This window comes from Moschus berezovskii, chromosome 2 (assembly GCF_049115385.1).
Source record: "Moschus berezovskii isolate FMDL1 chromosome 2, NW_MosBer_1.0, whole genome shotgun sequence".
Classification (NCBI taxonomy): domain Eukaryota; kingdom Metazoa; phylum Chordata; class Mammalia; order Artiodactyla; family Moschidae; genus Moschus; species Moschus berezovskii.
In genome coordinates this window covers 120,211,770-120,233,818 of record NC_142461.1, presented here as the reverse complement: position 1 = coordinate 120,233,818, position 22,049 = coordinate 120,211,770, and the positions used below count along the sequence as shown (strand labels likewise).

Genomic DNA, 22,049 nt, shown 5'->3' with positions numbered 1-22,049 from the left:
GAAAAAAAGTATTAAAATCAGGCGTATGAAGGAAATGTTGAATCTGGCTCCATATTTTTATGGTTTAATATTCTTAACACTCTCTTTGCCCCCAGGTCATGCAGATGTATCTTCCATTTTGTGGAATTGCCATATCTAACGCTCAGCTCTTTGCTGCCTCAAGGAAAGAATATGAAAGAAGCAGGGTGAGTACAAAGAAGCATTGCTGACAACCCTCAGAGCTCTTTGTCTTTCAAGTGTCTGTGAATCATTATGTCTTTTAAAAACAGTAGATGATCTTTGAATAGTACAGAAACATTTTTTTTAAATCTGTGTAATCCTTCAAGTCTGTGGTTGATGATCCCCTTTAAGCAATAAACCCAAATGGAAGTGGATATAAATCCTCTGTTGTTGTGTGAGGGAAATAGCTTCTTTTAAAAAGGAAATGAATTTCACATCTATACTACAAGGCAATAGATATATTCTAGCTTACTTACAGTTTTGAAACAATAACACAAATTAGTGATCTTTTTACAATTTAGTTCCTTTAAGAAGCAAGGTATGTTATGGATGATTTCACCCCAACTCACAAATTATGCTTGTGAATTGAAAGTTTTCCTGGAAGAAGATGCTAATGCTGCAAACACCAGCTTATAGGATTATAAAGAGGCATAGATACAGGGATTACTGTCATATACCTTCACCAGTTGTAGGGCTAAATAGGAAAAAAACAAAGCAATACCAAAGACTGGTACTCAAAAAATAGCTAAACAGTCAAGCAGAGGTTAAATATATTAGACTCACTCTATTTTTAAATATAGGGACATTACTGTCACAGTTTAGAAATATATTTAACAAGAAGATGTTCAGAAAGGTTGGAAATCCTCAGTTGATTGGTAATCAAACTGATTATAAGTTTCATTTGCTAAGCATTATGATTTACAATGCTGAAGCTGAAACTCCAATACTTCGGCCACCTCATGCGAAGAGTTGACTCACTGGAAAAGACTGATGCTGGGAGGGATTGGGGGCAGAAGGAGAAGGGGATGACAGAGAATGAGATGGCTGGATGGCATCACCGACTCTGTGGACGTGAGTTTGAGTGAACTCGGGAACTGGTGATGGACAGGGAGGCCTGGCGTGCTGTGATTCATGGGGTCGCGGAGAGTCGGACACGACTGAGCGACTGAACTGACTGATGATTTACGAATATTTCACAGGAAACAATCGACAAGTACAGCCATCTTCCTCAGCACAGCATGCGACCCCTCTTCTCTGATTTGGACCCTGTTTTCATCCTTAGCCCCGTGTCTTACCACTCTCCTTTCACTGGGCGCTCCAGCAGTACAGGCCCCAATTTCCAGAAAACAGTCTGTTTCACTTTCTCATTCTCTTAGGAATATTCCTCCCTCTGCTTTCAGTGCCTCGTGGCCACCTTTTTCTCCCACTGCTTTTGCCTTGCATTTCCCTGAAAACCCAGCTCAGTGTTCCACTTAATCTTTCCCTCTTTGCTTATTATTTTGTCTTATATTCACTGCCATTGTTTACTGTGGACACTTCTCACACTGTATAATCTTTATCAGTGGCCCTCCTCTCCAACTACGTTTTGAATTCCTTAAGGAACTCTTCATGCATTATGAATCTTTGCATCCTCATGTATTCATTTACTCACTCAACAAGTATTTACTTTGTGGTCCTCTTCAGATACTGCCCATCAGAGTCCCTGCCTTCATAGAACTTATCATTTAGATAAAACAATAGATAATAGACAAACAAGCAAATAAAAAATTATATAGTATCAGGCAGTGGTAAGTGCTATATAAAAAGAACAAAGTGAGATGATGGAATACAGACTGTTTGCTGAAGGGCAGTTTAGGATGTTTATTTCAGAAGGTGATCAAGAAGGTCTCTATGAAGAGTTAATATCTGAGCAGAAACCTAGATGAAATGAAGGAGCAAAGCCACACAAAGATCTAGGAAGAAGATTTCAAGCAGTGGAAATATCAAGTGCAAAGGCCCAGGGGTAGGAGAAGCTTTGGTCCATGTGTCTAAAGAGCAGATAGGAAAGACCTCAGATAGCCAAAACAATCCTAAGGAAGAAGAACAAAGCTGGGGGCATCACACTTCTTGATTTAAAACTATTCTTCAAAGCTATAGTAATCAAAATAGTATTGTACTGGCATTAAAAACAGACATACAGACCAATGGAATAGAATTAAAGAGCCCAGAAATAACCCATATATAGAGAGTCAACATCTATTTGACTAGGGAGCCAAGAATACGCAGTGGGGAAAAGCAGTTTTTTTCAATAAATGGTTTGGGAAAACTGGATATTAACATGTGAAAGAATGAGATTAGATTAGACCTCTATCTTACATCACTCACAAAAGTTAACTTGAAATAGATTAAAAGCTTAAACTTGAGACCTGAAACTGTAAAACTCCTAGAAGAAAATATGGGTGAAAGCTCCAGTGATTTTTGGTTGGGTCTGATATAAAAGCTCAAGCAACAAAAGCAAAAATAAACAAGTGAGACTACCTCAAAAAAAAAACTTCTTCACAGTAAAAGAAACAATCAAAAAATGAAGAAGTAAACTATGGAATGGGAGAAAATATTTGCAAATCATCTGTATTGATAAGGGGTTAATCTCCAAAATATATAAGGAACTCATACAAATCAATAGCAAAAAACAAAACAAAACCAAAAAAAAAAAACAAACCCAAATCATCCAATTAAAAAATAGAGGATTTGAAAAGACATTTTTCCAGAGAAGACATACAAATGGCCAATAGACACATGAAAGGATGCTCAACATCATTCAGTTCAGTTCAGTTCAGTCGCTCACTCATGTCTGACTCTTTGCAGCCCCATGAATCACAGCACACCAGGCCTCCCTGTCCATCACCAACTCCCAGAGTTTACTCAAACTCATGTCCATCGAGTCAGTGATGCCATCCAGCCATCTCATTCTCCATCATCCCCTTCTCCTCCTGCCCCCAATCCCTCCTAGCATCAGAGTCTTTTCCAGTGAGTCAACCCTTCGCATGAGGTGGCCAAAGTATTGGAGCTTCAGCTTTAGCATCAGTCCTTCCAATGAACACCCAGGACTGATCTCCTTTAAAATGGACTGGTTGGATCTCCTTGCAGTACAAGGAACTCTCAAGAGTCTTCTCCAGAACCACAGTTCAAAAACATCAATTCTTCAGCACTCAGCTTTCTTCACAGCCCAACTCTCACATCCATACATGACCACTGGAAAAACCATAGCCTTGACTAGACAGAACTTTGTTGGCAAAGTAATGTCTCTGCTCTTTAATATGCTCTCTAGGTTGGTCATAACTTTCCTTCCAAAGAGTAACTGTCTTTTAATTCATGGCTGCAATCACATTCTGCAGTGATTTTGGAGCCCAGAAAAGTAAAGTCAGCCACTGTTTCCACTGTTTCCCCATCTATTTCCCATGAAGTGATGGGACCAGATGCCATGATCTTTGTTTTCTGAATGTTGAGGTTTACGCCAGCGTTTTCACTCTCCTCTTTCACTTTCATCAAGAGGCTTTTTAGTTCCTCTTCACTTTCTGCCATAAGGGTAGTGTCATCTGCATATCTAAGGTGATTGATATTTCTCCCAGCAATCTTGATTCCAGCTTGTACTTCTTCCAGCCCAGCATTTCTCATGATGTACTCTGCATATAAGTTAAACAAGCAGGGTGACAATATACAGCCATGATGGACTTCTTTTCCTATTTGGAACCAGTCCGTTGTTCCATGTCCAGTTCTAACTGTTGCTTCCTGACCTGCATACAAGTTTCTCAAGAGGCATGTCAGGTAGTCTGGTATTCCCATCTCTTTCAGAATTTTCCACAGTTTATTGTGATCCACACAGTCAAAGGCCTTGGCATAGTCAATAAAGCAGAAATAGATGTTTTTCTGGAACTCTCTTGCTTTTTCGATGATCCAGCCTGTATTATTTCACATATGTACTGGATCTATGAAAGCGGTACTCAAAGAAGCAGAGTGTAGTATGGTAGTTTCCAGGAGCTAGAGTGTCCAGGAAAAGGAGAGATGTTGGTCAAAGTATACAGACTTCTAGTTATAAGATGAGTAAGTTCTGGAGATCTAGTGTTCAGTGTAATGACTATAGTTAATGATACTGCATTATGCACTTAAACATTGCTGAGAAAATAAGTCTTAATGTTCTTAACGCAAAAAAAATGTAATTATGTAAGGTGATGGATGTGTTAACTAACCTTAGTGTAGTAATCATTTTGCAATATATAGGTGTATTAAATCATCGCGTTGTACACCTTAAACTCACACGAAGTTTTATGTCAATTATATCTCAATAAAGCTGGGGGTGGGGAGAAATAATGTAGCTGGACAGTGAGAAGTGAGAGATTCTCCAACAAATTTAGCAGTGAAATATACAAGGCCTACTGATATGGGAAATGAATGAAAACAACTTTAGGCTTGTACAGGTGGCAAGTAAACAGTTGGATATGGGAGTCTAGAGTTTTGGAGCGATGTGAAGACTCGAGATTAATATTTGGGAACCATCAGCATATAGATGGTATTTAAAACTAGGGTACAGGTGGGAAAAATATATGGATAAGAGAAGGGAAAAGGTCCAAGGATGAGTCCAGGAGCAAAAGAAGGTCTGAAGAAGAAGGAGCTGGGGACATGCAAATGACCTTGAGAAACAGGGAGTGTTCAACTGTGTGCAAAGCTTCCATGTCTGTCGCATTGCGTGTCATCCTAGATTTTCTTCTTTTTTTTTTCTCCTATTTTGGAGCCAGTCTGCATTGTTATTTGTGAAACTTTTATCACTTGTTACTAAAGCAGCAATTTTTAATTAGAAACAATAAAATTACTATAATGCGATTTGTCAGTACAAAACTCAAGGCACAATTAGTTTTTCCTCTGAGATAAATGTTCCTGTATACAGGTCCCAGAGGCCCCATCCATGCAGTCACAACAAATTGAAAAGTTAAATAATTGTTCAGTTAATATGATCCATCTGAAGAACTAGTCTGGATGATTAAGGAAATAATGTCCCTTCCCTTAATAACAGGGGATTTTGTTGGTAATTATGCAGACAGTTGCCTCATTTTTAATATTATATTTGCACATGAAATTACCACACATTGACCTCTTTCAGCAATTTGCTGTCCAAATGCCAAATGGACAAAATACACTTAAAACTTTTTTCAACTCATAGTGTTTCTCTTTGCTTTGGAATCATAGAGCAATGCATAGCCCTTAGCCACAGCCACAAGCTCTCTTTAGAGAAAACACGGTCCAAGATTTTGGGTCCGCTTTGAGATGCTCAGGGAAGCACTCATTTCATGGATCCCTTAATTCATTCAAATACTTTTCTACCTGAATAGACTCAGAGAAGAAATTCTCATGTTTCAAATGGTTTCAGGACAAATCAAATTCATTACCAAAGCTGAAAATTAGTCAACAACACCTATCAGAATAGATGTGAATTTGAAAACCCATGAAATCCTTTTGTGACAGGTCAGACTGGAGACATCATATTAAATTCTATTGAATAAAGCATCCTCTGGCCAATTCACTGGCTGTGTAATTTTCTGATTGCACTCTGATAGAGGCAAAATAGCTACTACCTTAAATGGCTCACTGTTCTTCAATCTCTGGATGTATCCATGTAATTAAAAATTCTAAATAAATATTATTTCAATGTATAAATTGCAAGCTAGCTTAGTTGGATAAAATGACATGTTATCACAATTTCATTTTTAAATGAGTATACAGTTTTCAAGTTAGAATTTAAGTTTTTTCTTTAATTTTTATGCTTTTTATTATTTTAATAAATTTTTAATGATGTTTTCTTTTTGAGATGTATAATGGCATTTAAATGTTCTCCTGGACAGATTTCTTGTGTAGAGGGATTAAGAGGTTTTTACCAGACACGACTGAGCAACTGAACTGTACTGAACTGTATATATATATTTGAAGGTTTTGAAACTTAACTAGCATCCACTACTATAATTCTTTAATAGTTCTGTGAGAGATATATATTAGTGAAAATAAGTCTTGAGTTTGACCATGAAGCTATTTCTTCCAGATGGTGAGGAAGGTAAGGTAAGGTGAAGTCTCTCAGTCGTGTCCGACTCTTTGTGATCCCACGGACTGTAGCCTACCAGGCTCTTCCATCCATGGGATTTTCCAGGCAAGAGTACTGGAGTGGGTTGCCATTTCCTTCTCCAGAGGATCTTCCCGACCCAGGGATCAAACCCAGGTCCCCCGCATTATAGGCAGATGCTTTACCGTATGAGCCACCAGGGAAGCCACCAGGAAAGAATTTCTTCCAGATGGTGAGGAAGAGATGCTTTGTAATTTTCTGAAATAAATGTGCCTTGGAGAGAATCAAGTATTTGGTATTCTTAAAATGTTGATTTTTAAACCCAGTCATGTTTTTTAAAACATTTACAAATCAACCCAGTTGATTTTTAAACATTGCAGAAAAACTACTGTAGGAGCAGAAAAGCCTGTCAATAATGATTATATGAGATCAGGTAGTCATTAACTGTATGGAATATAGTCATATAGATATATGAGGAATTTATGTGGGATTATATGGACTGGTGGGCTACTGTCCATGGGATCCTAAAGAGCTGGACATGACTGAGTGACTAAATGCACGCACACACACACACACACACACATATGGACTGGCACTATTCTCAAGTTATATTTTATAATTCAAGACTGTGTTATGAAATGAAACAATGGAAATATGTCAAAACAACCATAAACACTTTAAAATTTAGCCACACAAAAATATTTGTATTTTTATAGCAAAGACTAAATGGAATTTTTGAGAGACAAATTGTAATTCAGTCCCTTAACCACCTAAATACATCCATTTTCTCTTTCCTAGGCTTTGCTAGAGGTGGTTAATGACCTCTTTGAAGAACAGACTGACCTGGAGAAAATTGTCAAGAAAATAATGCATCGGGCCCAAACACTGTTGAAATGTGAACGCTGTTCTGTTTTACTCCTGGAGGACATTGAATCACCAGTAAGTCATCTTTCATCTGTCATCTGTGTTATGGAAGTAAAGTTTAGTTTAGTTGTCACTAAGTTTGTGAACTCGCCACTTGAACCACTCTTTTGTGACTCTTCTAACACGAGGTGACTTTTTATAAAAGTAAAGTTTTTTATTTCCTGTATGTGTTTTTTCAGTCTTGATCTGCTGTCATCTGAGAAACTCTGACCACCTTGAGGTCTAGTGGAGCTCTGTGTACACAGATGAGGCAGCTAAGGGACGGGAAAGTGAAAGTCGTTCAGTGCTGTCAGAGTCTTTGCAACCCCACGGGCTCTACAGTCCATAGAGTTCTCCAGGCCAGAACACTGGAGTGGGTAGCCTTTCCCTTCTCCAGGGGATCTTCCCAACCCAGGGATGGAACCCAGGTCTCCTGCATTGCAGGCGGATTCTTTACCAGCTGAGCCACCAGGGAAGCTCAAGTGATGGAAGGGGTTGCCCAAACTCACACAGCTGAAGACAAGAGAAGCTAGGCTGCCAGCCTCCCACTGAACCCACACAGCAAGAGAAGGCGCTCAGCACGTGTGAGCATGGACTGCAGTCCACACAGGACTCCACAGCCCTCTTCTGGGGGTAGGGGTCGGGGAGTGGGGAAGCAGTGCTCTTTGCGCCTGCGCTCGGAGGCGCAAGGCTCGCCCCAGCCTCAGTGGGAGCGGCACTCTCCAGCAGAGGCTTGTCTGTTGCTTCCCGCGTTTCCACCTTCCTCTACTGCAGCTTCGGGCCTGTGGACGCTAGCTCAGTGCGCGCCGGCCAGGAGGCGGAGGCTCCTTCCCTCCTCATTCAGGGGCTACTTACTCTCACTTCGGGGGCAAGCAGCCCTTGGCCTTGGCCTCGGGCCTGCCTTATCTTGGCTTTCAGGGTCTTTTAGATCCTCTGGCTCTTTGTGGGAAGTCTGCTGGGTACATACATAGCAATATTGAAAATAATGACCGTCATCCATCTAGCTTCTTGAAAGCTAAATGTCTACACCCTCAGCAGCAGTTTAATATCTTTGCCGTGAACTCTCTTCAAAGACCAGGAATTGTCTAGCAATTAAGTGCCGTTTTAATACCCCAGAGAATGATGTTTTACTGTAGTTACTTAGAAAGGTTATTGTCTTTGCCTTTAGGTTTGATTTCTTCAAAAAATAAAAACCTTGGGTAAATTTTGGAGATTTAATAGTAAATATTGTAAAACTTAAAATATTTTAAGTTCTTTAAAAAATTTCATTGATATAGTTGATTGACAATGTTGTGTTAGTTTCAGGTATTCAGCAAAGTGATTCAGTTATGTATATCCTTTTTGGAATTCTTTTCCATTATAGGCTATTACAAGATGTTGAGTATAGTTCCCCATGCTATACTGTAGGATCTTGTTGGTTATCTATTTATCATTAAGCTTTCAAAAATCTATATATATTTAAAATGTTTGGGAGTATTTCCCCATATCTTAGCAGTTCAGTTCAGTTCAGTTGCTCAGTCGTGTCTGATTCTTTGCAACCCCATGGACTGCAGCATGCCAGGCTTCCCTGTCCATCACCAACTCCCAGAATTTACCCAAACTCATGTCCATTGAGTCGGTGACGCCATCCAACCATCTCATCCTTTGTTGTCCCCTTCTCCTCCTGCCCTCAATCTTTCCCAGCATCAGGGTCTTTTCAAATGAGTCAGTTCTTTGCATCAGGTGGCCAAACGATTGGAGTTTCAGCTTCAACATCAGTCCTTCCAATGAACACTCAGGACTAATCTCCTTTAGGATGAACTGGTTGGATATCCTTGCAGTCCAAGAGACTCTCAAGAGTCTTCTCCAACACCACAGTTCAAAAGCATCAATTCTTCGGCACTCAGATTTCTTTATAATCAAACTCTAGAGTTTGGTGTTATTTCTTCTCAGCAAATGTGGTTTAAACAAACAATAGCCTTGCAGTTATCCTGTGGTTGTGTAAAAATCAGTAGATCCTGGGTTTCCCAGATGGCACTAATGGTAAAGAACCTGTCTGCCAATACAGGAGACATAAGAGACACAGGTTTGAACCCTGAGTCAGGAAGATGCCCTGGAGGAGGGCATGACAACCCACTCCAGTATTCTTGCCTGGAGAATCCCATGGACAGAGGAGCCTGGCGAGCTATAGTCCATAGGGTCTCAAAGAGTCAGACACAACTGAAGCGACTTAATGGTTCAGTCACACACAACACAATAGATCCTTGGGAGAACACACACATAGCCCATATATATGAAGTGCTTCTGGATGCTTCATAAAGCATTTTGGCTCATTTAGAACTTACTGCATCCTTATGAGCTAGGTAGTATTATCATCCTCATTTATTGATGAGGAATTCAGGCTCCAAGAGTTGACTGACCTGCAAGAATATTCCCCACCACCTGACAGGAAAGCCTCTGAAAGGAGTGGGAAGAAGTGGGATGCTAGTGGGTGCCTGGCTGGCAGTGGGCTCTCCTTGAGCAAAGGCAGGAAGGGGAAACTGTTGGGGCTTGTTTCCAGGGTTTGCGAGCCACTTCCAGATCCCCATGAGGGCAGGTGGCTGGGGGGCCAGGTGGAATCTGAACAGGGACAGATTCACTGTTTGCTTTGTCAGTTAGAACAGACATGGAAGTAATTTAAACCGGCTTAGGGTGATCATTTTTTGCAAATCTTCTAACATGGACTAACTTTTACCCTGTCGTCTTGCTCTTTGGCAAATGAGATGAAAAGTACAGATGACAGAAAATAATATGGAAGGTAGGGGCAGAGCTGGAGAGGATAACAGTGACAGTAAGAACTTCAGAATATAAAGTAGGGAGGGGGTCAGAAACCACCCCCTAGACTAGATGGCATGTGTGTGTGTTCAGTCGCTCAGTCATGTCCGACTCTTTGCGACCCTTTGGGCTATAGCCCACCAGGTTTCTCTGACTAAGGGACTTTTCAGGCAAGAATACTGGAGTGGGTTGATGTTTCCTTCTCCAGGGGATCTTCCCAACCCAGGGATCGAACTTTCGTCTCCTGTGTCTCCTGAATTGCAGTTGAATTCTTTATCTGCTAAGCCACTGGGGAAGCCAGACTAGATGGTAGCATGCGGTAAAGGTGTTGGTGGTGTCGTGAAAGTTGAAAAGACCTCTTCCCTGTCACACTGAACATTCTAAGATTTTTCGGAATGGCAGTCAGGGCAGAAAACCTGGGGCCAGTCTATCGTTTCTTCTGTTTGCCCATCCCCTCCCTCTCAGAGTGAGAATGAACTCCTTCAATCCAGAGGGACAAGGTCAGGGGTAAAAGTGAACTATGTGCAAAAGGAGGAGACCCATCTGTTTGTACCATTTGAGAAGCTGTAAAGAATTTTTATCAAGGTTGCTAGGCAAGTGGTGGGGGAGCTGAGTGCGGGGGCGGGGAGGCAGTGGGGGCTGGCTTGTATATGTGGCATCACCACGCAGAAAAGTCATAATGCCCTGCTTTCCTTTAACATGCTTCTCACCAGAAGTTTCTTGAAACTTCAGACTTAAAGGGACTGATCGCTGTTCTGTGCACTACCCTGATTGTCAGGTAGAAAGGTAGAAAGGATGGGAAGGAAACCATGTACAGTCACACCATGTATAAGAGGAGAAGCCAACTGAACAGGACACCAGGCAGCAAAAGCTAATGCTGGCACAGAGGTTTCAACAGACAGAAAATCCTGCCGAGATGAAGTTCTCTGGCTCACTTCCTCACCTCAGAATGGATGCTGCTACCACTGCTAAGTTGCTTCAGTCATGTCCGACTCTGTGAGACACCACGAACTGCAGCCTACCAGGCTCCTCCATCCTTGGGATTTTCCAGGCAAGAGTACTGGAGTGGGTTGCCATTGCCTTCTCTGCAGAATGGATGGGTTGATAGTAAATTTTTTAGGCTTTGCAAGTCATATGATCTCTCTTGAAGTTCAGTATGGCTGCAAGAAAACAGTCTCAGTATGGCTGATAAAAGTAGGTGGTGGGCCAGATTTGGCTGCAGGGAGTAGTTTTCAGATCTCCATCCTAGATAATCCTTGGGTGGCCTTTACTTTCTTATGACACTGAAAAATGAGCTGCCCACTTTTTTGTCTTGTTTCTGTAAAGTCAATATAAATTTCAGATGGAGCAAAGATTTGTGTAAGAAAAGAGCTTAAAAATACTGGTGAGTATTGTTTTATAGTCATTCGGTGGGGAAAGTTTTTCTAAAACATTCACACAATTCCTTACAGAATATAAGCACATTAAAACACTTCTATGATTTTTTAGCCATCGGACTGGTAAAGATTTACGAGAATTATAACAGCAAGTATGAGTGTGGGTATGAGAAAATGGACATTTTTATTACTGATGATGAGATTTTAAACTGGGGTAGCCTATATGGATATAAGCTTGGTAAAATATGTTTCCGTTTTAAAAGAGCATAGCCTTTGCATTCAGCATTTTCTCCTCTTAAAATTTAACACAGTGAAAGAGATGGAGAAGAGTAAGAGAGCAAAATCAGTATATAAGAAGTTTTACTGCAGTTTTTATATAGTTGTAAGAATATAAATCAAATAGCAACAGAAGTTTTATATAATGAAATGCTATATATCCTTTAAAATGATGATGCTTATCTATATGTATAGGAATAGTATCCTTGATATATTTTTAAGTAAGTAATAAAGGAGAAAAAACAAATATAAAAGGAAGTGATTTTTATCAAAATATGGGTACATAAGTGAGATCATATTTTCACAATTATTAAATTAATGGAGCCTTAATTTTCTCCTTATGAGTTATGTTATCTTGCATCTTATCCTCCCAAGCAGAGATAGAATTTATCATCTCATGGAAAAAGGGGGCAGGTACTGGACCTCGCAGTGAGAGAGTGAACTTGAAAGTCAAGGTGTCACGAGAGAGGATCTGCTAAATGCATTTTTATTACCCTCTGCTAGTTAAGGACCAACCTAAAAACACCAAGGACAAGAAATAAAACTATAATTCACAAAAGAAAAAGCATTCATAACTCTATACTCCAATCATCACCCAACCCATGGCTCACATAGCATAGTGAAAATTGGGTGGGGTACAGTAGAAAGCTGAGTGAAGTTGCCTGCATCCAGCCATCTTGGACAGAGTACAGTGTTTATCACAACAAAGTGTGCATAGCATACCTGCTTGGAGCAGTATGGATGGGTGCCTGGGCAGGCTCAGGAATGTTTCTTGAGTCCCCCTTGCTGCCATAGAGTGGCAGGAGAGGTGGGGTGGAACAAGAAAATTTCAGACAAACTGTCTTGGAAACAAGGCTGTCAGGAGAGTTGACAATGTGAGTAGCGAGTCACCCTGCAGCTGCTAATCTTGGTCTCCTGGAGAGAATTTGAGGCTTTCATCACACAAAAATATCTGTTATATACGACTTCATAGTAAGCAAGGGCAGCCTCTGTTAGGCAGGAGTTGCCTGGAAGAGTGTGTTGTTGAAAAAGCACTCAAAGAAAATAGACCAAAATTCAAGTGCAGTCATCCTTACCCACTGTCCTGATGTCACCCCTTCTCCATTATTTACTTAAAGACGTGGTGTGTGTCCAACTCTTTGTGTCCCCATGGACTGTAACCCACCAGGCTCCTCTGTCCATGGAGTTTTCCAGGCAAGGATACTGGAGTAGGTTGCCATTTCCGTCTCCATGGGATCTTCCCAATTCAGGGATAGAACCTGCATCTCCTGCATTGGCAGATGGATTCTTTACCACTGTATCAGCCAAAACAAAAAGCCACCAGTCTGGAGCTTATGCAGAGATATCAAAAGAAAAAAAGGAGGAAAAGAATGTAAAAGCAAACACCAGTTGAGAAACACACACCAGAAAAATTGCTAACAATTCTCCATGAAATGAAATTCAAGATAGTGTGATCTCTCAGGGGAAAAAAAGTGTTCAAAGGAGAGATACAAGGACTCAAGGAATAAAAGATAAACAGTAAATAGATAAGAAAACTGAGTTGGCAGAGCTTAGAAAGAAATAGAAGAAAATATGTAACCATACAGAAATGAACATTACATTAAAAACAGAAGAAAAGAATTTCTATCATATTTTCAGAGGCATGGAGGATAAAATTAGAAGTGAAATGGAAAATAATACAGTATAAAAAGATAAGATAGAATGATAAATATGGAGTAAAAAGAAAGTCCAAAATAAGGCTACTTGGTATCTATGAAAAGAATGTGAGAAAGGAGACAGGAGGAAAAAAATAAGGAGAAACTTGTCATGAACCGGACATGGAACAACGGACTGGTTCAAAATTGAAAAAGGAGTAGTTCAAGGCTGTATATTGTCACCCTGCTTATTTAACTTATCTGCAGAGTGCAGCATGAGAAATGCTGGGCTGGATAAATCACAAACTGGAATCAAGATTGCCAGGAGAGATATTAATAACTTCAGATATGCAGATAACACCACACTAATGGCAGAAAGCAAAGAGGAACGAAAGAGCCTCTTGATGAAGGTGAAAGAGGAGACTGAAAAAGCTGGCCTAAAACTCAACATTCAAAAAAATAATGGCATCCAGTCCCATCACTTCATGGCAAATAGATGGGGGAAAAATGGAAACAGTGACAGACTTTATTTTGGGGGGGTTCCAAAATCACTGCTAATGGTGACTGTAGCCATGAAATTGAAAGACACTTTCTCCTTGGAAGAAAAACTATGACAAATCTAGATAGCATATTAAAAAGCAGAATCATTACTTTGCTGACCAAGATCTGTATAATAAAAGTGATGGTCTTTCTGGTAGTCATGTACAGATGTGAGAGTTGGACCATAAAGAAGACTGAGCACCAAAGAAGTGATGCTTTTGAACTGTGGTACTGGAGAAGACTCGAAAATTCCTTGGACGGCAAGGCAATCAAACCAGACAATCCTAAAGGAAATCAACCCTGAATACTCATTGAAAAGACTGATGCTGAAGCTGAAGTTCCAATATGGAAGGACTGATGCTGAAGCTGAAGCTCCAATACTTTGGCCACCTGATGTGAAGCGCCAACTCATTGGAAAAGACCCTGATGCTGGTTAAGATCAAAGGCAGGAGGAGAAGGGGACAACAGAGAATGAGATGGTTGGATGGCATCACCAACTCAATGCATATGAGTTCAAACAAACTCCAGGAGACAGTGAAGGACAGGAAAGCCTGGCATGCTGCAGTCCATGGGGTCACAAAGAGTCAGACGTGACTGTGTGACTGACCAACAATAGTAAAAATAGGATATTTTACTGAAATGAAAGCAAACTTGAATTTGCAGCCTGAAAGAACACATCATTTCAGGAAAAGCTGATGCTCACTGCTTAGTATTGAAACACATCCAGTGCTTATGGACTTCAAAGATAATGAAAAGATGCTGTGGGCATCTAGACAACATCGAGTCACCTATTGAAGGAAAGTTCATTCTGATGTTAGTCTTCCTGGTGGCACTCTCCAGCTCAAGAACACAGTACAGGAACAGATACCAAGTCCTCAGGGAAAGAAAATATGACTCTTTAATTTAAAACCCAGCCAAATTCGTATTCAATTACATAAGCCACAGATAGACATTTTAAATATGCAAAGGAGAGTGTGGGAAACTTAGTTCCAAGAAGCCCTTCCTGAAAAATATGACAGGTTGAAATCAAGCCAAGCAAGCAATGGAGAAGACATAAGCATAGCATTGAGTACTGAATACATGGAGCTAAGGCTAAGAAGCTGTGGGTGACGTATATTATACTTGTAGAGGAACATTGTACTTGGAGAATAGATCCCTTTTACATTGAGTGGTATCTAGCCTGCTGTTTGTCTGGGGAGAGATGACACCTCATTGCTTAGATGTTCCTGGTAAACACAATCCTGAGAAATGAACCAGACAGAAAGTAGGACCTTATGGTCTTGGCATACATAGCCAAGACTGCACTTGGTGCTATTCCTCTTCCAACAGGTATCTTAGTTGCATGGATTATTTTAATTTTAATGTGTCAAATTTATCAATCTTCCTTTTTGATTTGTGACTTACAGGTTTTGTTTCCTAAAATTCTTTATCTACCTCCATGCTATAATGACGTTCTCTTTAATCTAGCTGATATTTATGGGCTTTTATGTCCATCTAGAATTTATTTTTGTGTATAGTGTAAGCCACTCCAGTACTATTGCCTAGAAAATCCCATGGATGGAGGAGCCTGGTAGGCTGCAGTCCGTGGGGTTGCTAAGGGTCGGACACGACTGAGCGTCTTCACTTTCACTTTTCACTTTCACACATTGGAGAAGGAAATGGCAACCCACTCCAGTGTTCTTGCCTGGAGAATCCCAGGGATGGGGGAGCCTGGTGGGCTTCCGTCTATGGGGTCACACAGAGTCGGACATGACTGAAGTGACTTAGCAGCAGCAGCATGTCCATCTAGAATTTATTTTTGTGTATAGTGTAAAGCTGTGTAAGTATAACCAGTTGTCTCAGAACCCCCTCATTCTGTATCATATCAGGTTTCCATATGTAACTGTCTGTGTTTCTGAGCTCACTATTTGTCCCACTACTCTGTTTGTCTATTTCTGCACCAGTATCACACTTTCTCAGTTTCTATAATTTTATCACCCTCTTTGATATTTGATAGGACAAGTCCTCAGTGTTGTTCTTCATTAAAATTGGCTTGCCTATTCTTGACCTGTTACTCTTTTATATAAATTTTAAGAGCAGCTTATCCAGTTTCATGAACAACTGTAGATTTTTATTAAAATGGCTTTAATCTATAGATCAGTTTAAGAGATTTCTGCAAATAACAGAATTCACAAGGGAAAATGGTTTGAACAACAAGAACATTTGTATCTTACATGACAAGAAGGTTCTTGGAATGGAGCAGCAGCAGATGATGTAATCAATGACCCAGACTCTGTCCATTTTCCTGTCTCAGTGGTTAGCCTTCCCTGCTGGCTTCCACCTTCAGGGTCCAGGAACCTGGTATAGATCCAGAGAGCATATCATCCTATAAATGTATTCCAGGAGGAGAAGGGAAACTTCTTTTTACATATCCTGCTTTTCCTCAAGGAGGAAAGTCTTTTCCAAAAGAATTTTTTCTAGCTGACTTTTCCTCCAGGCCCATGATCAAGAACAAGATGTTCAAATCATTTATATCCTTAATATTTTTTGTTATCCATCTATCATTCTCTGATAGAAGTGTGTTCAAATCTTCAGTGTAACTGATTTATCACTATCGTCTTATCCAGTTCTCTGGGTTGTTGATTCAGTTATCTATATTAATATTAATTGTTTGTTTTTTAATTTGGGATTAGAGCTCAATTTAATGGGAGGGTGTTTTGTTTGTACCGTTGTTTTCTTTCATTCTCTTTTGTATTCTTCCCTCCCTGTCTAATAGTTTGCACAGTTCCTTAGCCCCTAATCAAGAACGAGGTGCTTATTTATGTTGGTGGCTTGGCTCTCCTGTTGTGTGGTAATATTACAGTAGCCAGAAGCAGCATGGTTCAGTCTCTGGGGGTGAAACTAGGCCACCTGTCTCAAGGGAGTACGTTTTGTTCCCAAAGCCCAGTAGAAGATGCCTGCCTGTTTCTGGACTTGGAGCACAGCAGGTCTGAGTCTTCATGTTTGTGACCATAGAGATATTTTTTCTCTCTCCTATTCTCCCCTTATCTTTTCTCTGCCTTTAAATTTCTATATGTCTTTCTGACTTTCTGTATTTGATTAATCTTTGTTTTTGGAAGACAGCAGAAGAATCAAAGCCTGAACTTATAGCACCGCCTCTACTGGTATTCCATGCACTACTTTTTACAATCAGAAAAAAAAAAAGTATCATTTTAGGGAAAAAAGAATCTCCTCAATTTCTGTCCTCTGAATATAACTTTTGCTCTTCTCTATTTTATTAGAATCATTCCTGGAAACAAAACCTTCTGTTTTTTTTGTTTTTTTTTTTTGAGTGTGTGATTTGAGTACTCTTAAAGGCTGGTTATTGAGGGGAAGAGGGAGAAAAAACATTTAAATCTAGTTTGTAGAAACTCTGATTTGTCAAGCTCTTAACTCAGTGTTAAGACTGCATTTGTCCTTTTTAAACTGGGCAGTCAGGTGTAAACTGACCGGTTTACTCAATGGATGGCAAAAATAGGAACGAGGAATGCCTTATTAGCCCTTCTCTCCTGCCAAAGTTAATATTTTACCCTCCTTTGCTTTTCTTTAGTGTTTTAGTCAGTCAATCTTAAGTGACTTTGTCAATGGCATCTTCCACTAGACTGAAAAAATAAGAAATTTGTTCCATAGCTAGCTGCTGTCAACATTAGGAACTACTTAGTCCTATGAACTGAATATTCCCTGCTTAATGTTATTCCATTCCATGAACCTGTCTAAGCAATTCCTATCGCTTCCCTTGGTTCTTTTCTTTTCAAGCCCATATACTTACTATTATCTCTGTTTCTTGGTGTGCTTAGTCAAGGAAAGCAAGAATGTAGACATTTTAATCTGTCCTGAGGCACTGTCTCAGCACTGGTGTTTACATGTGTTCTCGTTTCATGGATTATCCTGATGGCTGGCAGCTATTTCGTGTTCAGAACACCATGAAGTACTTTATAGCTGAGTTCATCAGTATGAAGCTGGCTTATTTTCTAAACCATGAAGCACAAGCTCCGCTTGTTTTCTAATGTGTTCCTTAACTTCTTGGTTCTTATGTGAATACACATACAATTAAGCCATTGAACTAGGTGATCTTCCTGAATCCAGCGCTTGAGAGGAAGAGATGAAAGTAGTAATGGCTCTCTGATAGTTCTGAAACAGCCTCAAAGTGGATGGTAAAAATTGCTTCAGGCTTTCCTTTCTGTTCCACTTTCTTTCCCATTTCCCCATCTTGCTTTCTTTAACTTTCCTTCTCCCTGTAAGGAAACCAACTTAAAGCCTATTTGATTTTTGTTCCAAGTTCTTTTTTCTAGAGTACAAAATGAAAGGCATCTAAAAGAATTCTGGTTGTTACCCCAACAATCATTGTTTTGTATATATATACATATGTATATACTTACATCATTAATCATTATTATATCATATTATGTCTTTGTGTATATTGACTCATTAGCAATTATGTGTCAATATATTAACTCAACTCACAGTATTAATCATTTATATATGTTAAGCATACACATGTATATATGTGTTTACGTGGATAGATATATGTGTATATATGTGTGTATATAAGCCAACTCCTGAAGTTTAGTCCCCACTGCCCATCTCTGCCACAAGCTGCCCCAAGTATTTGCCACTTCTGAGATTTACTATTTCAGTTAATAGAATCATTATGTAATAAGTAACTGAAACTAGAAACCACAGAGTAATCTCTGAGTGTTTCTTACTGTTTACATTCAGTTGCCTCAAAGTTCTGTTGCTTCTACATTGAAGCATCATTTCTAGCCTCTCCTTCCCAGACATTCTACCACTGTCTTTACTCTGACTTTGGTAGTCTCTCCCAGAAATTTTCCTGTTATTTGCTTCTTCACTTGCAGACAGAACACTCATCATTTTTGTCAGTTCTTAATATGACTTCTTGATGAAAGTGAAAGAGGAGAGTGAAAAGGTTGGCTTGAAGCTCAACATTCAGAAAACGAAGATCATGGCATCTGGTCCCATCACTTCATGGGAAATAGATGGGGTAACAGTGGAAACAGTGTCAGACTTTATTTTGGGGGGCTCCAAAATCACTGCGGATGCTGATTGCAGCCATGAAATTAAAAGACGCTTACTCCTTGGAACAACCATGATAGTATATTAAAAAGCAGAGACATTACTTTGCCAACCAAGGTCCATCCAGTCAAGGCAATGGTTTTTCCCGTGGTCATGTATGGATGTGAGAGTTGGACTGTGCAGAAAGCTGATCGCCGAAGAATCGATGCTTTTGAACTGTGGTGTTGGAGAAGACTCTTGAGAGTCCCTTGGACTGCAAGGAGATCCAACCAGTCCATTCTGGAGGGGATCAATCCTGGGTGTTCATTGGAAGGACTGATGCTAAAGCTGAAACTCCAATACTTTGGCCACCTCATGCGACGAGTTGACTCACTGGAAAAGAGTCTGATGCTGGGAAGGATTGGGGGCAGGAGGAGAAGGGGTTGACAGAGAATGAGATGGCTGGATGGCATCACCGACTTGATGGACATGAGTTTGAGTGAACTCTGGGATTTGGTGATGGACAGGGAGGCCTGGCGTGCTGTGATTCATGGGGTCGCAAAGAGTCGGACACGATTCAAATATGACTTCTAGTTATAGTTCTAAAACATACATCTGCCTCTCTGTTGCCTCAAAACCTTTGATAATTGTCTGTTGCCTACACAATAAAGTTCAAACTGCTCAACATTCAAGGTCTAAAACTTCTGCTGCCAACTTAACTTTTGGCTTTCCTTTCTGGTCCTCAGCTTCACTCTATCCGCATCCCTCCTCCCCGTGGTCAGCTTATGTTGTATTGCCTCTGTAGTTTTGCATATGTCATTCCTGTGAGAGATATAATGTACCACACAACTGAAATTATTTCATCTGGGCTGTTGCAATAGGAAGAACATTCATTTATGAGGAACATCTCAAAAGAAAGGGAGCCTGGGGTCTTTCAGATGCATGTAGACAAAGGAGTTAAATGCATCATTTGTGCCGTGTAGAGGAGTCATGGGGAAGGATAGAGACAGGTCTTATTTTGAAATGCTCTAGGGTAGGGTGGTTCTTCAAGGTTAGCCAAATCTTGAAGACAAAGCAGTGGAAGTATTTCTTTATCATTATGCCATTTTGGGGGAGAAGGGCTCAGGTAAAGTTCAACATTGTCACTTCTGTACTGACTGTTCTTTGCAAATCCCACTTCCCCCATCTCTTGTTGGTTTTTCTTCCTTTAGCTCAGTGCCTTTGAAGGTTGATCCATATGTACTGAACCACTTGGGCTTTTTTGTCCTCTGACTTTCAGTTGAGTTTGATAAACAGGAGGAATCAACAGAAGATTTAGGAGCTGAAGGAGAGACAGACTTGAGGTAGTTATCTCCTTATCCTTTCTCTGCCAGTTGTAGAGGTGGTTGGATTCTTCCAAGGCCCATCATACCATAGCCCCAGCTCCTCCAGGTCACCAATAACCTTACCCCCTCCCTCCTTCACTCCCTCCTGTGTCCCCTCAGAGCTAGGGGCGTTAACGACTCTCTAATTGTCTAGTCCCAGAGAAACTCACCTTTCCTTATTGGTTTCTTTACCTTTTCCCTTTATTGAATTAGTTTCAGTTAAAACATTCTGAGTGTCCTCTCTGTTTTCTGGCAAAACCTTGAATGATTTAGTCCCTCAACCTGGAAAAGTTCCTCCACTTTTCAGCCTAGAGTATATCTGCTCGCTCTTCAGGACATAGTTCACGTGGAAACTTCTCCAGCACCCTCTTCTGTGCACTTGTAGAATTTTGACTATGTATTGTGGTGCGATTATATCTTTGTGAAGAGTCTCCCCCTCTTTACTATGTTGTGAGTACAAAGGGAGAACATGATTTCTTCTCGTTGGTATTTCCAGACCCTATCACAGTGCCTGGTACCATAAGTATTTGGTAAGTGTCGATTGGCTGAATAAATGACTGAATTACTTCATTATCATAATGAGGGATTTATCAAGAAAGATGGCAGTGAACGATCATTTATTTCATTCTTTTGCCCTATATATTAGTCCTCCTGTGGAAAATAGGAATTAAGAAAACTCAGTTCAGTTCAGTTGTTCAGTCATGTCTGACTCTTAGCAACCTCATGGACTGCAGCACGCCAGACCTCTCTGTCCATCACCAACTCCCAAAGTTTACTCAAACTCATGTTCATTGAGTTGGTGATGCCATCCAACCATCTCAGCCTCAGTTGTCCCCTTCTCCTCCTGCCTTCAATCTTTCCTAGGATTAAGGTCTATTCAAATGAGTCAGTTTTTTGCATCAGGGGGCCAAAATGCTAGACTTTCAGCTTCAGTATCAGTCCTTTCAATGAATATTCAGGACTGATTTCCTTTGGGATGGACTGATTGGATCTCCTTGCTGTCCAAGGTACTCTTCTTAGGAGTCATCTCCAACACCACAGTTGAAGCATCAATTCTTCAGTGCTCAGCTCTCTTTAGAGTTCAATTCTCACATCCATACATGACCACGGGAAAAACCATAGCCTTGACTAGGTGGACCTTTGTTGGCAAAGTAATGTCTCTGCTTTTGAATAAGCTGTCTAGGTTGGTCATAACTTGTCTTCCAAGAAGCAAGCGTCTTTTAATTTCATGGCTGCAGTCACCATTTGCAGTGATTTTGGAGCCCCAAAAAATAAAGTCTATCACTTTTCCCCCATCTATTTGCCATAAAGTGATGGGACCAGATGCCATGATCTTAGTTTTCTGAATGTTGAGCTTTAAGACAACGTTTTCACTCTCCTCTTTCACTTTCATCAAGAGGCTCTTTAGTTCTTCTTCACTTTCTGCCATTAGGGTGGTGTCATCTATATATCTGAGGTTATTGATATTTCTCCTGGCAATCTGATTCCATCTTGTGCTTCATCCAGTCCAGCATTTCTCATGATGTGCTCTGCATATAAGTTAAATAAGCAGGGTGACAATATACAGCTTTGACATACTCCTTTTCCTATTTGGAACCAATCTGTTGTTCCATGTCCAGTTCTGACTGTTGCTTCCTGATCTTCGTACAGATTTCTCAGGAGGCAGGTCAGGTGGTCTGGTATTCCCATCTCTTTCAGAATTTTACAGTTTGTGGTGATTCACACAGTCAAAGGCTTTGGCATAGTCAATGAAACAGATGTTTTTCTGGAACTTTCTTGCTTTTTTGATGATCCAGCAGATGTTGGCAATTTGATCTCTGGTTCCTCTGCCTTTTCTAAATCTAGCTTGAACATCTGGAAGTTCACAGTTCATGTATTGCTGAAGCCTGGCTTGGGGAATTTTGAGCATGACTTTACTACTGTGTAAGATGAGTGTAATTGTGCAGTAGTTTGAGCATTCTTTGGCATTGCCTTTCTTTGGGATTGGAATGAAAACTGACCTTTTCCAGTCCTGTGACCATTGCTGCATTTTCCAAATTTGCTGACA

At 40.3% G+C, this 22,049-nt stretch overlaps 1 protein-coding gene across 1 annotated transcript in view; it reads left to right on the top strand.

The window, feature by feature from the left end:
• The window catches only part of PDE11A (phosphodiesterase 11A), a 425,341-nt gene that overhangs the window by 148,584 nt on the left and 254,708 nt on the right, over positions 1-22,049 (top strand). Inside the window, exons 3-4 of the mRNA XM_055398553.2 lie at positions 96-185; positions 6,884-7,024. Of these exons, the coding sequence (XP_055254528.1) occupies positions 96-185; positions 6,884-7,024 (231 nt within the window). The remainder of the gene's footprint in view (positions 1-95; positions 186-6,883; positions 7,025-22,049) is intronic.